The sequence below is a fragment of the Pelobates fuscus genome, chromosome 12, assembly GCF_036172605.1.
Source record: "Pelobates fuscus isolate aPelFus1 chromosome 12, aPelFus1.pri, whole genome shotgun sequence".
Lineage (NCBI taxonomy): Eukaryota > Metazoa > Chordata > Amphibia > Anura > Pelobatidae > Pelobates > Pelobates fuscus.
In genome coordinates, this window is record NC_086328.1 from 110,347,104 (window position 1) to 110,364,138 (window position 17,035).

A 17,035-nucleotide genomic window follows, 5' to 3' on the forward strand; every position below is an offset into this window, starting at 1 on the left:
AATATCCTGCCATGCTTTGCTGGTACCAGGAGGACACGCGTCTGCCGCCATATTGGGAGAGTCGCAGATGAGTATGTCAGCCTGGGCGGCTGTGCTCTGTGCGTCCATTAGCTCCAGGCAGCCTCTCAGGGGTGGACCGGGATAACCCCCACCAGTCCGAGGGGGGGGGGTAACGGACCTCCTGCCGGGAAGTAGCTGCTCCTGGGCATCCCAGGATCGGGAGATTGGCCGCCTCTCCCGCCCGGTGAGCACCAGGCCACACTTGCCACGCGGAGGTAAGTAAGACTCTGTCGAGTTGCTGACCGCTATTAAGCATGTCGGGTCGGTCAGGTAGGAGCAACATTGCTGGGTCATCCCCTTCTGGGGTGAAATTCGCTTGTTGATAGCTGCTTAAAGTGAGATATTGAGGGAGCTCACACGAAGTGCGTCTTTCCTCCATGACAGCTAGGCCCCGCCCCCCGGAAGCTGCATTCTAATTGCAGTTGCCTGCCTGCCAGCGTGTGTCAGGCTCACAACGTATACTGTGCCCACTTGCCCAGTGCCACCACTCATATCTGTTGTCACAATAGCTTGCATTTAAAAAAAACAAAAAACTTTTTTGACTGTAATATAATAGCACTCAGTTTCCTTCACACGTGTGCGTTTCAGGGCCTGCCAGGACACAGTGTCACACCAGTGCAACTCATATCTGGTGTAACAGTAGTGTACATAAAAAAAAAACTAGAAATTTGACTGTGAAATAATAACAGTCAGTTTCCTTCACACGTGTGCGTTTCAGGGCCTGCCAGGGTACAGTGTCACACCAGTGCAACTCATATCTGGTGTAACAGTAGTGTACATTTAATAAAAAAATACAGGGGGCTTGTTGTCACCTTTCGGGGACCCTTGGTGTTGTACGTGGATGGGTGGAGGAATAGACCTTCAATTACATCAGTGAAGACAAGGAACGGGACATGGCTAGCTTGGTATCCAACCTTGTGCAAATGGGGAGTTTGCGGTTGTGCAAATGGACTGTTTGCGGTGCGTTAAACGGGGAGTTTGGTCTGTCACTGTGAAGCGGGTGTATCCCTTACACTACCTGATCGATACAACATCATACCTGATGTTTTAAAGCACGTTATTCCAAACAATTTCGGAATGTTAGGTGATTTATGCCCTTTATGGATTAAAACCAGACTCTGCATCAACTATGTAATTTTCCATGGGAGTTTTGCCATGGATCCCCCTCCGGCATGCCACAGTCCAGGTGTTAGTCCCCTTGAAACAACTTTTCCATCACTATTGTGGCCAGAAAGAGTCCCTGTGGGTTTTAAAATTCGCCTGCCAATTGAAGTCTATGGCGGTTCGCCCGTTCGCGAACATTTGCGGAAGTTCACGTTCACCGTTCGTGAACGGAAAATTTTATGTCCGCTATATCACAATGCTTGAGGCATCCATGGGAGCTATGTTTACTTTGGATGGTAAATTCTCGTGGTCTACGGAACCCATAAAAAGTCAGACAAATTGCAGTTTTACTTACCGTATTAGTGATGTGTTCAAAAGGGGCTGAATCTAGCAAGTCTGACATATCTTTGAACAATTGTTTATTAATGGGTAAACTTTGATGTGGAGTAGAACTCCTGGCTTTGTGTATGCCTTTGAGCATGGTCTTAATTTGATAAGAAGAAAGAAAACTGGGATTGTGTGGGAATTGTGTGTTGAATGCCAGTTAAGTATAGCTTGACAGTATTATGGGACAGCCTTAACCTAAGGTGGCAAAAAGTAGCGAATGCTACCAAAGATGCAACGTCAAACATATCCAAGTTTGCCATAAATGTCATATATAAAGAGAAAGCCCTATTGTAGGATTGGCGAGTGTTAGTTGAAAGGGCCATGCTAGTTAGGACTCGACTATGCTCCAGCAATTCATTTAATCCATGACTAGCTCCTGGAACGATGGTGTGGCTGTGGCTACATGTGAGGGACAGTGGGCAGAGTTTCTCGGAATGCCTGAAGTTTAAAATAAGACAATTGGTCAGCTGCGGTATTGAAAACTCCAGGAACATGACAACAAACTAGATAAAAGTGATTACAGTCAGCTTACCAAGTCAGTATCCTCATGAACATCATGATAGCCAGTGAGCCTGAACACCCTTTTTTAATGATATGGCAAGTAGGTTGGTTGTCGGAAAAGCATTGCACTGAGCAACCCGACCATAAATGGCCCCATGCCACTGCTGCAGCAACAGGATACACCTCGAATAAAGCAGAGTTGCGGGAGAACCCTTTAATATCCTGCACCTCCTCTGGCCAACTACCCCGGAGCCACTTGTCACCAAATATAGCTGCAAAACCAGTGATAGCTGCTGCATCTGACCAGATGACAGGGAAGTGTACGGACAACTGAGGGAGAAACAGGTTATTCCCGTTCTGATGTAACAGGAATTTGCACCACATGAGAAGGTCAGTGGTAGCTTGTGGATTGAGGGAGATACGACTAAAATCATTAGAAAATTCGGGAAGTAGGCTAAGGAGTCTAGAGATAATGATTCTACCCTGCGGGATGATTCTAATGGCAAAGTTCAGGGAGACCAACAGAGATTGTAACTCCTTATAGTTACAGGAACCAACATGGATGTATTGGTTGATGATTTGTAGGATATTACCAATTTTATCTAATAGGAGACTGGCTTCCATGGCTACAGAATCAAGGTGAATACCCAGGAAACTGATAAAAGTGTTAGGTCCTTTGTTTTTTGGGGAGAGACTGGTACACCTAAGGAATTAAATAACTCAATGGCTTTATTTAAAGAGACACTATAGTCACCTGAACAACTTAATGAAGCAGTTTTGGTGTATAGAACATGCCCCTGCAGCCTCACTGCTCAATCCTCTGCCATTTAGGAGTCAAATCCCTTTGTTTATGAACCCTAGTCACACCTCCCTGCATGTGACTTGCACAGCCTTCCATAAACACTTCCTGTAAAGAGAGCCCTATTTAGGCTTTCCTTATTGCAAGTTCTGTTTAATTAAGATTTTCTTATCCCCTGCTATGTTAATAGCTTGCTAGACCTTGCAAGAGCCTCCTGTATGTGATTAATGTTCAATTTAGAGATTGAGATACAGTTATTTCAGGTAAAGTACATCTGTTTGAAAGTTAAACCAGTTTTTTTTCATGCAGGCTCTGTCAATCATAGCCAGGGGAGGTGTGGCTAGGGCTGCAGAAACAGAAACAAAGTTATTTAACTCCTAAATGACAGTGAATTGAGCAGTGAAATTGCAGGGGAATGATCTATACACTAAAACTGCTTTATTTAGCTAAAGTAATTTAGGTGACTATAGTGTTCCTTTAAGTTACATACACACACGCATACATACACACATATAGACAGACACAAGACACACATACATCCAGACACATACAAGACACACACATACAAAGACACATACACAAACAAACACATAATATTTTAGTCATCCTCCTGTTTCCTACCTTTTAGGAGCAAGAGGGTGACTTTCCCTGGGGTCCAGTGGTGGCTCAGGTTGATGGGAGTCAGAGTTCCTACTCTGACTCCCTGGTCTTCGTCCCGCGCGGTCTGTGTGTTAGCTGGGAGGAGTGACGTGCAGTCACTTCCTCACAGCTCTGTGATGTAATCACAGGGGGCCCAGTCGCGCTGTTAAAGCGCCCAGCGCTGACCGGGGTCCCCTTACAATCCATATACATCGGGTGGCCATGACAGCATGGGCCACCTGAAGGACCCCTTGGACGGCGGCCCCTGGGCAGGTGGTGATGGCGGTACCCAGTCGCAGGGGTACCGCTGGCTCGCACGCACAATCTCTCAAAATTAGAAAATCCTTACCGCCCACCTGGAATCCTGAAACGTCCACTACTGGGCAGTAGGGACCAGGTTGATGACCCATGCCCTAAACGGTAGTGAATTATGGATAACCGCACACGAGAAGGATTTGGGAATTATATACAATAAAGTAGACAACAATGTGCAATGTCAATCAGCAGTTGCTAAGTCCAGTGAGGTATATTCATGTATAAAAAGGGGCCTTCATCCTCAGGATGAAAATATAATTTTGACTCTTTATAGCTCAATGGCAAGAGTACACCTTGAAGATGTGCCATTTTGGGCACCTGTTCTAAAGAAGGATATTATGGCACAAGAAAAAGAGCAAAGACGGATTACAAAATTAATAAAAGGGATGGAACATTTTAGTTATGAAGAAATGTTAAATTTAAACCAGTTTAGAAAATGGCACCTCAGAGGGGATATGATGGCATTATATAAATATATTGGAGACCAATACAAATCACTGTCTGGAAATCTATTCATAAACAGGACTATACATAGGACACATTTAGACTAGAAGAAAGGAGATTTAGTCTAAAGCAAAGCAAATGGGTTTTACATTAAGAATAATAAGGATGTGGAACTCTCTGCCTGAAGAGATTGTTTTATCAGAGTCTGTACAGATATTTAAACTGCAACTGGATGAATACTTGCAAAAAAATAATATTCAGGGATAACATTTTTAATTAGTGAGGTAATAGCTTCTTGATCCAAGGAGATATACGACTGCCATTCTGGGGTCGAGAAGGAGGAGTTTTCATAAAGTGGAAGGCCATCATTTTTGCCTTCATTTGGATCAACTGCAAAAACAGATGTGAGGAAGGTTGAGCTTGATGGATGCAGGTCTCTTTTCAGCCTGTGTGACTATGGCAATAAAGGAATATTACAGAGTTTAATATATATAAATTTATTGTCATTAATGTGAGATATTTACAGACTTTACCTTAGTGTTCATATCATTTTGTTTTCTCTAGATTGACAGCAGATTCCAAAGCAGCAGAATTTATACTAGACTCCTCACACAATTGTAACTCTTAGTTAAATACATGCAGCAACAAAAAGTTAACACTTCACTATTATTTTATATATATTATTTTTTTTTTCTCAGTGTACAACACATAAATTAGATGCTTTCTTTAACGAGGAATGCCTCAAGACACTCACTTCCTTAAACTTTGGGTTACCCTTTTATTTAAGCAAATCTGAGCTTTAGGTTAACACAAGCAACCGAGCATCTCTTCAATCACATTCGTCAGGTGCAGGAACCCCAAGCAATGAATAGATTGGTATCCTTAACCACATACTGCCTACTGTCCACGTCCACACGAGTAAACAGCAAAAGCCAAAAATGGTGATTTTCCACGTGAAATCCGCTTCTTATTAACCAAGATGCTGTTAACCAACTTGCCACTGGAAAGACAAGATCAATGTGATAAGGACTACTATAAATAATATGGCTTACTAAACAAATTATATCAACATCTGCAGTTTACAGAGAATTTAGAATCCTTTCTACATTAAACCCAGAGAAAGGTATTTGCATAACGGTAACATGACAACTGTTTATTCCGACACAGAAAAAAATAAATAAAAAATCAATACAAAACAAGGAGAGAAAAAAAACAGCAAAAGCGCTAAGCAATAAATACACGTTTTCTTTAAATTGGCCAAATAATGTTTCAGTACAATAAATATTTAGCAAATTTACAGTGATATGCAAAAGGAACACATCTGAAAACACACGCATCTACACCATTCTTTCTTTGAGGAAAACACACAAATAACTTCTTGTGGTCAGATATATACCGCTACATCCAATATTAATCCCATTGTCAAGTCTATTTTCTTAATGTACATCCTAATGTAAAAACGCTAAAGGTCCAAAGGTCGTTTTGAATAGGCAAAAGAGAGTAGGTTACCAGGGCCATTCAGGAAACCACAATTCTTAGCAGATTATCAATAAAAATCACTTGGGATTCTGTAGTTTTTGTAAGTTTGTGCTTGTCTGCCACCTACTGTCCACTGAGAATACAGTCGATGGCAATTAAGCAACACCAAAAGGGAAGGGCAAACTCCTCTGATACTCCCATGCTTGCAGACAGACTACACGGCATTAACACATGTACAGGCTCATGCTGTGCACATATTTGGACAGATAATCTAATATTAAGGAAATAAAATAAATCATTATGATGTTGCAAGCTAAGGGAACCTCAGATTTTTATGTTTTTTAGCAAGTTGAAGGCAGAAGAATAGGTCACAGGTATGGGGAGTGGGAAAAGTTCAGGGATACTTTTAAAGGACAGAATGCAAACAGTTAAAGAACACAATCTCACCAGCCTATACATGAGCTAGCAGTGATGGAAGCTTCACACACCCTGCTGCCCAGACCCTGTACACATTGGGTGACAGAACTGCAGGATTACGGAGTAGAATTTAACTTGTTAATTGTCCACTCAGTCCACTTTTAGTTATATAATTCCTGTTTAAAGAGCACACAAGCCGGTATATCTCTACACAATGGGTTTAGCTCAAGACTTCTTTCTTGAAAAACTGCTCAGCTTATCAGCCCCATCTAGTGGCTACTTTAGGTCATTGAGCACCAAGTCTGAATCATTTAAAGGGACACTATAGTCACCTGAACAACAGTTTTGGTGTATAGAACATGCCCCTGCAGCCTCACTGCTCAATCCTCTGCCATTTAGAGTTAAATCCCTTTGTTTATGAACCCTAGTCACACCTCCCTGCATGTGACTTGCACAGCCTTCCATAAACACTTCCTGTAAAGAGAGCCCTATTTAGGCTTTCTTTATTGCAAGTTCTGTTTAATTAAGATTTTCTTATCCCCTGCTATGTTAATAGCTTGCTAGACCCTTCAAGAGCCTCCTGTATGTGATTAAAGTTCAATTTAGAGATTGAGATACAATTATTTAAGGTAAAGTAGATCTGTTTGAAAGTGAAACCAGTTTTTTTTTCATGCAGGCTCTGTCAATCATAGCCAGGGGAGGTGTGGCTAGGGCTGCATAAACAGAAACAAAGTGATTTAACTCCTAAATGACAGTGAATTGAGCAGTGAAATTGCAGGGGAATGACCTATACACTAAAACTGCTTTATTTAGCTAAAGTAATTTAGGTGACTATAGAGTTCCTTTGAGGATAAAATGTTTGCACAATTCATATAACATCACAATTAGATTTATTTCTGAATGAGTCCAAAATGTGCCAAATAACTTACAATGAGTCTGGTTTTAGTTTTAGGGATACTCCGGGCACCAAAACAACTTAAACTCAATGAAGTAGTTATGGTGGCTGTAGACCCCCAATGCTGTCTTACCTTTAATTGTTAAACTGTTCTCAGGCTATGTATCCTTCTAATATGAAAGCATTAGCATAAGCAATGTCCAAAGCAAGTGAAAAAATTACATTTCTTAACCCAAAATGGGCAAATCTAAAATCTAACCACAAAAAAAAATAATTACAATAAAAAAAATAAAAAAAAAGTGAAAATATGTAATTTTGCAAGAGAAAAATCAATCATATATAGTAACCTACCCTCAGTCCACCACCAGTCCCAGGAGGTTCCAAATTAGTAGTCAATCTCTCCATTTCCTCTTTCTTCTTCTTTTTTTGATCTACTGAAGAAGGGTTCTTAACTCCTCGAGAGGATGACTTTAAGGGACACAACATGAGGAACACCGTAAGAATATTAGAAAGGCAATATAGATAAACTACCCTACTTTAAGATGCAATCTATAAAATAGGGACAAGTGTACTTAATGGGCATTTATTGTGAATGATTTTCAATGAAAAGAAAAAAAATATATATATATATATATCGTAAAGTTATTTTGGCAGCTGGATGAATTCAACCAATAATCTTGTAACTACTAAAATGGTTTTATCTCTGCAGAAGCCAGATGCACATCACTGGCCATAGAAGATCCTGAACAACTGGTAGGGACCTGGGTAAGAGCTCTCTGGGCACCATAACCACTATAGCGGAAGGTAATCTTTTAATGTGAACATTAAAAAACAAAAGAGGTAAATTTTGCTAGCTTTAAATGGTTAAAGTTATTGGAAACAGAAGAAATAGAGGAAGGAGAGAGTTATTTGGACGTGGTATGCATGTACCGTATTTATTCGAGTATAACGCGCACACGTGTATAACGCGCACCCCTAATTTTCGATTAAAAATCGGTATAAAATTTTATACCGATTTTTAATCTAAAATTAGGGTGCTTGTTATACTCGAATAAATATTCGAGTTGGTGCTCGATAATACCGACCGCCGGGCTCATTACAAGCCCGGCGGTCCTGGGGGGGCGGGCATCAAGCGTTTACTCACCTCCGTGCAGCTCCTCCAGCTTCCCAGTGTAAATCTTGCGAGACCCGCGGCCAGCTCTGACGACGTCAGAGCGTCAGAGCTGGCCGCGGGTCTCGCGAGATTTACACTGGGAAGCTGGAGGAGCTGCACGGAGGTGAGTAAACGCTTGATGCCCGCCCCCCCAGGACCGCCGGGCTTGTAATGAGCCCGGCGTTCCTGGGAGTTATATTTATTCGAGTATAACGCGCACCCCTAATTTTAAATTAAAAATAGGTAAAGAAATATGCGCGTTATACTCGAATAAATACGGTATATATATTTTACACACACTGAAGTAGGCAACAGGGAACTAGCCTTTAACTGTTCCCATAATAATGGGGGCACAAGTTTCAATATAAGAGGAGTCAGAATACCCAAGCAAGAGAGATATAAACATAGTGAGACGAATGGAAGTAAAGGGCAAAGTGCACCACCTACTAACTTGGAGGCAACAAGATGTGAGCCAGAGGGGCACAGTTAATTTTTATAAATCCCCAATGCTACAGAAATAGGGGACAGGAGGAACATATTTAGAGCTGCAGTCCAGGCACTCTTATATGTTATGTTACAATGTGTCATCCTGGGTGTTTTGTTTGTTTTTTAATACATTTATCCATTTATTTTATAAACTAAACCTGTAGGGTGCTGTTACTATTGTACATGATGTTACGGCAGGTTTCTGAGAGGTCAAGTTCAGCATTTAGATTCTACAGTAGAAAGTTGACAATTGTACTGCACAATCTAGAATTCATGGCTGTACCAGGAAAGGCAGTGCTTATGGGATAAGCGTCCTAATTTGGCAGGGGCTCACTGCAGAAGCAGCAAAGCCTGGGACATTTCATCAAATGCATTAACTTAAAATATAAGTTTTTAGTTTTTTTTATCGTTTTACCATGTATTTTTACAAGTATATTTTATTAATGCATTGTATATACATAACGCATTGAAGTAGCACTCCCCTCCCTCAGCTTGCTTAAAGTGGTATAGTACATGTATAGAGTCAATCATGGTTTTGACAGTTTATAAAACTGCCAATTTCAATAGACATCTGCAGTTTTATAATTAGAGGCAGAAACACCTCTCTGGCTGTTAATCAGACAAGAATGGTGGTTTTCTTCCACTCCACGGAGCCAACGGAAGTGGCAGGCATACTGAACCAGAGCGTGACTGCCTTCCCCCTTTCTAAATGAGCTGTATTACTGCTCATTGAGTAGCATAGGAAAGTCACAATCCCTTCCGTTCACGGTTCCTGCTCAATGGAAACCTCTGAATTGAATATTCCCTGCGGAAAAAAAGGGGCATGGCTAACAAAGGCTGCAGACAGCAAGTCTGCAGCTTTTGCAAGCTGTTTTTTTCATATACCCTCCAAAACATGCATGTTTTCATTGGTAGCATAACTACTGAACTGTAAAAGTAAAAAAAGGCTCTGGAGCATCCCTTTAAGTCAGTGGTTCTCAAACCAGTCCTCAAGACCCACCAACAGTCCAAGTTTTGTTAGTATCCCCATTGGAATAAAACAGAAATATAGAAATCCTGGACTGTTGGTGGGCCATGGGGACTGGTTTGAGAACCACTGCTTTAAGTAAACAAAGAACACTTCCTGTCAGAAGACAATGGAAGTGGAGTTAAAGGGAGACTATAGTCACCTGAACAACTTCAGCTTAATGAGGTTGTTCAGGTGAGAACTATAGCTCCCTGCAGCCTCTCTCATGTAAACACTGTCTTTTCTGAGAAAATACAGTGTTTACATTGAAATCTAGGAACACCTCCAGTTGCAGTCACTCAGAGTGAACCAGAGGACAGGCCAGCACTGTGCATAGCATCCTGTGATTCAGTATCTCCTCCCTCTGCATGCAGACACTGAACTTTCCTCATAGAGATTCATTGATTCAATTCATCACTATGGCCAGGGCTGTGTTTGAATCATGCTGGCTCTGCCCCTGATCTGCTTCTTTGTCAGTCTCAACCAGACGTATGGGAAAGCACTGTGATTGGATCAGGCTACTACATGTCAGCAGACTGCTCGTTTTTCTGAGTCTAACAGCATGCATATTTACAGCTTCAGGCTTGAATACAGTAAGATTTTTGCAATATTTATGGAGGCATGAGGGGCCCAGGGGGGCTAGATGGTGGTGTTAACACTATAGGGTCAGGAATACATGTTTGTGTTCCTGACCCTATAGTGATCCTTTAAGGTAAAAAAAAAATTGGCAAAAATGTGTGTAGTCCTGTAAGCATGATACGATTAGACCAGGTGTCGTCTTGTCTCCATTGCATTCATCAAGAGCGAGGCACCATTTCTCCAGTGAAAAAGTTCTAAATGATTGACGGATATATAGAACTATGGAAATGTAACATGTAAAATTCATACTTCCTGTTGCCTTCTCTCTGCAGCTTCAGCTAGCTGTCTCCTTTTCAAATCCTGGAAAATACAAAACACACAAAATATCACAATTATTAGCAAATAAAAACAGGAAAAATTATTGACAAATAGGACAGGACGACAAGTCTGATTTTGTTTTTGTTGGAGCTCCCACAAACACTTAGGATGTTGATAGGAGAATTAGATTTTTAGGCTGAAGGGGTAGGGGCTGTAATTGTCTGTCTCCCATATAAGTTGCAATGCCGTGTAATTTAAGACTAAGTGAAAGTGAGTTCCCATCCTCTTATTGCCGTGTGACAGAGATTTTCTCTGTCTTATAAATATAATAAAATATAGTCTGATTTTTACATTACATGAAATGCTGGATTTTGTGTCGAGGACATTGCAGCGAGAATGGAAATATCATAGGGTTGTTCACTAAAAGGTATTTGGAATCTGAAACATTGCCGTGTGTTATATATGGTTAATATGTTTATTCTCCCACAAAGCCAGCAACGTACATTTGATCAGATCGATCTTTATTCTCTTTTTAATTAGTTGATGGCTCTTTTTAGCAGGGTCTTTAGCTTTTTTTTCCGATTGTCAGTGATCACTAGGGTAGACAGCCTCACGTTTGGGGTGCAATAATTAGCCTAAGTTATAGTTAGCTATGATGGGTGTGTGCTTTCAGTTTTCTTTTACAGTACTATTCTGTCTGCTCTAAAGTCTGACACTTTTTGTGTTTCCCTCCCAGAATGCCTTGCATACTGCAGTCCATTCCATTATGCCATGCCTTTCTTATTCAATAAATTGAGAATTCTCAAGAATTTAAAACAGGACCACTATAGGCACCCAGACCCCTTCAGCTCAATGAAGTGGTCTGGATGCCAGGTCCCTCTAGTTTTAACCCTGCAGCTGAAAACATACCACTAGAGGTCACTTCCGCGATTCTCAGTGAGTAAATCGCACTGAAATTACGCTGGACGTCCTCACGGATGAATAACGCTTTCCTATGGGGAGGTCTAATGCGTGCGAGGCCATCGGGGGAGGAACGTGGGCAGAGTCTGACCGAGCGCCGAGGGACATCGGCGCTGGATTCAGGTAAGTGGCTAAAGGGGTTTTACTTCTCACTTAAGATGTTGTTTTACCAATATGTCATGCATAAAATAAAATAAACAAATTGGGTTACTTCCTGTCTGGAGGTTTATTTAAAAAAAATTCTCTGGGCGTCAGAATGGAGTTGTTATGGTGCCAGGAGTTGCCTGACACAGGCTTACCTTTACGGGTTAAAACAATTAAATAGACACTGTGAGCACCATAACTGTTTAATCTTATTAAGGTGGTTATAGTGTCTGCAGTCCCCTCACGCTGTCCATCCATTCAGTGTTATACTGCTTTTAATGTTCTAGTGCATGGGTCCTCAAACTTTTTAAACAGGGGGCCAGTTCACGGTCCCTCAGACACTGCTGGGGGCATGACTATAGTTTTACATTTTTTTAAAACAAATTCCTATATATAGTGAAACAGACACATAGACATTTACAGACACACATACTAACATACTTACAGACACAAACACGCATAAGGACATACATACAAACATATACATACTGACATACATACAGATACGCACACTGACATACATACAGATAGATAGACACATACTGACATACATACAGACAGACACAGACAGATACATACATACAGACAGATACATAATGATATAAATGCATACACACACATACATACAGAAACACATACATACAAACACACTGACACACACACACACACACACATACTGAAGTACATACATACACAGACATACAGATAGACACATACTGACATACATAAACAGACATACATACACATACTGACATGCATACATATTGACACATACAGACAGATACATACTGACATACATACACACAGACATACATACTGACATGCCTACATACATATATACAGGCATACATACACACAGACACACTAACATACATACACACAGACACAGACAGATACATACATACTGAAATACATACATACAAACACACTGACATAAACACAGACATACATACACATACTGACATGCATGCATGCATTCATACATACATACACACAGACAGACACAGATAGATACATACACACACACACACACATTCACATACACATACAAACACATACTGACATACATACACTCATACACAGGTAGATACATACCTAAATACATACAGACACACATACTGACATACACATACATGCATACAAACACATACATACAGGCATACATACACAGAGACATACATACACACAGCTAAATTGTCACACTTTTTTGCAGGAGGAAGGCTGTGGCTGATGGGAGTCGGTGTGGCTCTTCCCTACTCGCGGCCTGGCTGTGCCTCTCTTGCCTCCCACGCGGAGGTAGCTGGGAGGAAGTGATAGACACTTCCTCCCAGCACTACCTTGCGGCTGCACATTTTTTAAAGGGGTCCGGTCGCGCTATTGCAGGGGGGCGCTGAGCTGCCCGGGCCCCTGAAGATACAGGGCCCATCGGGTGGCCCTGAGTGCTGGGGCCGTGTTCAGGCCGTAGTTTGAGGACCCATGTTTTAGCGCTAAACAAGAGTCCCCAGCAGCCCCATCCCCTTCTGTGCTGCTTGGGCTAATGAGGAAGTAGTGATATGAACAGCAATGGGGAGCTGTGATTGGTTGCTAGTGTCAGCTGGAAACTTACAGCCTATCACAGCACCAATTGCTGGTATGAATCGATATGGCTAGAAGGAAGTGAGTAATCTCTGCCCTAGCCACACCACCAGTCGGGGCTGGGCTATGATATGCCAGAGACCCTATTCATGAAAAAAAAAAATATGGATGTTTCTCAAGCCGTTTCATGAATTGGGGAGCAAATGACTTAGAACTGATGCTCTCTCAGTGGTGCGTCTGACAAAGGCTTCCAGATTCATGTTTTGGACAAAAGTTTAAAGACAGGGGCAGAGATAATCAGCACTGGACTCAACACTTTGGGGTTAAATTGTTTGTTAATATTTTAATTCCTAAAACGTATGCTGTCACCAGAGACCTCCTGTCACCGTGATAAAATTGTTATGGTGCCTATACTGAACATTTTTCACATTAAATACATTTTAGCCAATGTGTGCTTTTTCTCTGCTTAAAGCCTGCTTGTATTTCAATATTCAAAATAACAGTGATTTATTCACTGAACTCTGAATTAGGCAAACATAACAGAGTTTAACAAAATTCTGAAGTTCACGTATAGTTGCAATTTGGATATTTTAGCCTGCAGTTTGGAGAAAAGTGAATAAGTCGGAGTGATGAACATATTGTCTGCTCACCACTTAGTGAATAAGAACCAATAGTAAGAACCCAATAATAAATCTCATCGCACTCCTGCAAACCCAGCATGCCTGGAGCTGCATGTATCTGGACTGAGCTTAGTACAGGGCACATTGTGTCTGTGTAGAGAGATCCCCTGACTCAGCTCTCTGAATACAAAACAATTAAATACTGAGCAAAAACACTATCAGGGTTATTCAATAAAAAAGTAAATTGCTGAAAAATCCACAGTAAATATCAGATTCTAGAACAAAATGTCAGAAAGCAGAACGCATTTTGAGAATATTTCTAGTTCTAACCTGTGAGCACAAGGAGTGTAGTAACTAGCAGAGGGCAGTTATAGGGGGATGGGGTAGAAGAGGGCAGATATATACAGTGGGTGGGGTAACTAGCAGATGGCAGATATAGGGGGTGGGGTAATTACTAGAGGGCAGATATAGGGGGGATGGGGTAACTAACAGAGGGCAGATATAGGGAGAATGGGGTAACTAGCAGAGGGCAGATATAGGGGGGTATGGGGTAACTAGCAGAGGGCAGATATAGGGGGGATGGGGTAACTAGCAGAGGGCAGATATAGGGGGGATGGGGTAACTAGCAGAGGGCAGATATAGGGGGGATGGGGTAACTAGCAGATAGAGAGGGGGTGGGGTAATTAGCAGATGGCAGATATAGGGGGATGGGGTAACTAGCAGAGGGCAGATATAGGGGGGATAGGGTAACTAGCAGAGGGCATATATAGGGGGGTATGGGGTAACTAGCAGAGGGCAGATATAGGGGGGATGGGGTAACTAGCAGATAGAGAGGGGGTGGGGTAATTAGCAGATGGCAGATATAGGGGGATAGGGTAACTAGCAGAGGGCAGATATATACAGTGGGATGGGGTAATTAGCAGATAGAGAGGAGGTGGGGTAATTAACAGATGGCAGATATAGGAGGGATGGGGTAACTAGCAGATAGAGGGGGGTGGGGTAACTAGCAGACAGGGGCTGATAGAGATGTTACGGCTTGTGCATGTTGTTTTATTTAGGGTAACCTACTCACAGGGTCGGGGGTCTCTACCACATCATCAGCAGCGCCCCCCAGGCAGGGCAGACACAGCCCCATCTGTGCACAGGATCTGATTACAGGGAGACACACCCAGTGCCACAGGACACGCCCACCGCCGGACACCGCCCGCTGTGAATGGAGAGTAATAACCAGGAGGCAGAGCGAGCGCTACACACCCTGCCAGGGCTGCTGGCTCTGGTGTTTAGCGCTCTGCATGACGTCACTTTATTCTATAAACATATGGTAAAACCCCTTTCATATAGTACATGACGTCACGTGACCAGCTTGCAATTATCCATAGCTCCCAAGTGTCCCTATTTTACAGGGACAGTCCCTGCTTTTAGCCCAAGTCCCTCTTTCTACAATGTTGGGAGGTATGCCATGACATGCAGCCCCTTATCTAAATGTGTCCCATTATCTGAATTCCTGCACCCCATTATCTATATGTACCCCAGCAATATCCCACTACCTGCAGCACCCCATTATCTATGTGTACCCCAGCAATATCCCACTACCTGCAGCACCCCATTACCTATATGAACCCCAATACCCCACTGCCTGCAGCACCCCAATAATATCCCACTGCCTGCAGCACCCCATTGTCTATATAAACCCCAACAATATCCCACTGCCTCCAGCACCCCAACAATATCCCACTACCTGCAACACCCCATTATCTATATGAACCCCAACAATACCCCACTGCCTGCAGCACCCCAACAATATCCCACTACCTGCAGCACCCCATTATCTATATGAACCCCAACAATACCCCACTGCCTGCAGCACCCCATTATCTATATGTACCCCAACAATATCCCACTACCTGCAGCACCCCATTATCTATATGTACCCCAACAATATCCCACTACCTGCAGCACCCCATTATCTATATGTACCCCAACAATATCCCACTACCTGCAGCACCCCATTATCTATATGTACCCCAATATCCCACTACCTGCAGCAGCCCATCATCTATATGTACTCCAACAATACCCCACTGCCTGCTGTACCCCATTATCTATATGTATCCTAATAATATCCCAGTGCCTGCAGCACCCCATTATCTATATGTACCCCAACAATATCCCACACCTGCAGAAGCCCATTATCCCACTTATTTTGGCCACCCCGGATTTGTCAAGCTCGGCTTTACCCAGTGCAGAAAAACAATTACTAAAGGTTACATAATCAGCTATTCCTGGCTAATCATGGCAGCATCACTTATGGGTAGCTCCTCCCTTAGCAGTCACAGGACAGGAATTAATTAGATTAATTAATTAGACTGATAGGTATAAAGAGTCCCTCCTCCCCTTACACCACAGTCTTTTTTCCTGTCCTTAGCAAGTTCTACAGGACTTTTAACTTTTTCTTTTATGGCCACCTTCCTGCGTTTGTCGTGGGTTCGTTCCAAATGAAGTTCAGCCTCTCTTCATTTGAAGGCCCCAGTAAACAGCTTGCATGGGCAGGACTAACTGGGTCAGGTTCTGTGTAAGTACTGAACCGCTACGTGGGATTTAGGTGTTCTGAGGGAGACACTGGATTTCTATTTGCCTGATGGCGTTGGTCTTCCTTAAAAATTCCCCTTGTTATCAGCTTGCCCCTCTTAATTGGGGTCCGAAATATCCCCCCCCCCCCGCACCTATTTCTGGCAGTTCTTTGAATCCATACTGTGGGGCCCTGGAGTGCTCCTACCTGTGGCTTGGTGTGTTGTCCGGTTCCATGTGGGGTCTCCTGGATTGGTGGCTATGCCTTCTGGCCCATGGGGCTATTCCCCGACTGCCTGGGGCTTCCTGGGGGTTTGGGCGTCGCAGGCTGGGACAGTTTGCGTTTCAGCAGACAGGCTGGTGCTCGCGGCCGGATCCGGCGAACCCGGAAGTGATTTCCGTGGCCGCGAGCGTTTGGAACGCACGGCGTGCGTTCCAGCGGTCTGCGCATGCGCGGACCGGATGGTTTTCCCCGGCTCTATTTAAACAGGCAGATTCTGACTGTCTGATCGTGCGCTGCATCAGCTGTTCGGCGATCTCGTTCCTGGCTCCCCTGCAGTTCGCCCTTTGCTGTTTCTTGGCTGCC

General features: G+C 42.8%; 1 protein-coding gene across 1 annotated transcript; it reads right to left on the reverse strand.

Moving 5' to 3' along the window:
* Positions 1 to 4,730: 4,730 nt before the first annotated feature.
* Positions 4,731 to 15,193, reverse strand: SVIP (small VCP interacting protein). Its single transcript, XM_063437359.1, has 4 exons — positions 14,954 to 15,193; positions 10,574 to 10,624; positions 7,392 to 7,508; positions 4,731 to 5,249 (listed from the first exon to the last, which is right to left on the reverse strand). The coding sequence occupies exons 1-4, from the start codon at positions 15,014 to 15,016 to the stop codon at positions 5,235 to 5,237; spliced, it is 246 nt and encodes an 81-aa protein (XP_063293429.1). The 5' UTR covers positions 15,017 to 15,193; the 3' UTR covers positions 4,731 to 5,234.
* Positions 15,194 to 17,035: the final 1,842 nt, after the last annotated feature.

Bases quoted from the DNA above. Each gene is read 5' to 3' on its own strand.
- SVIP (XM_063437359.1), bottom strand. From the start codon at position 15,016: ATGGGGCTGTGTCTGCCCTGCCTGGGGGGCGCTGCTGATGATGTGGTA. The intron at 10,625-14,953 runs GTGAGTAGGTTA...TGTATTTTCCAG, and splicing joins TGGTAGAGACCCCCGACCCT to GATTTGAAAAGGAGACAGCT. The intron at 7,509-10,573 runs GTATGAATTTTA...TGTCCCTTAAAG, and splicing joins CAGAGAGAAGGCAACAGGAA to TCATCCTCTCGAGGAGTTAA.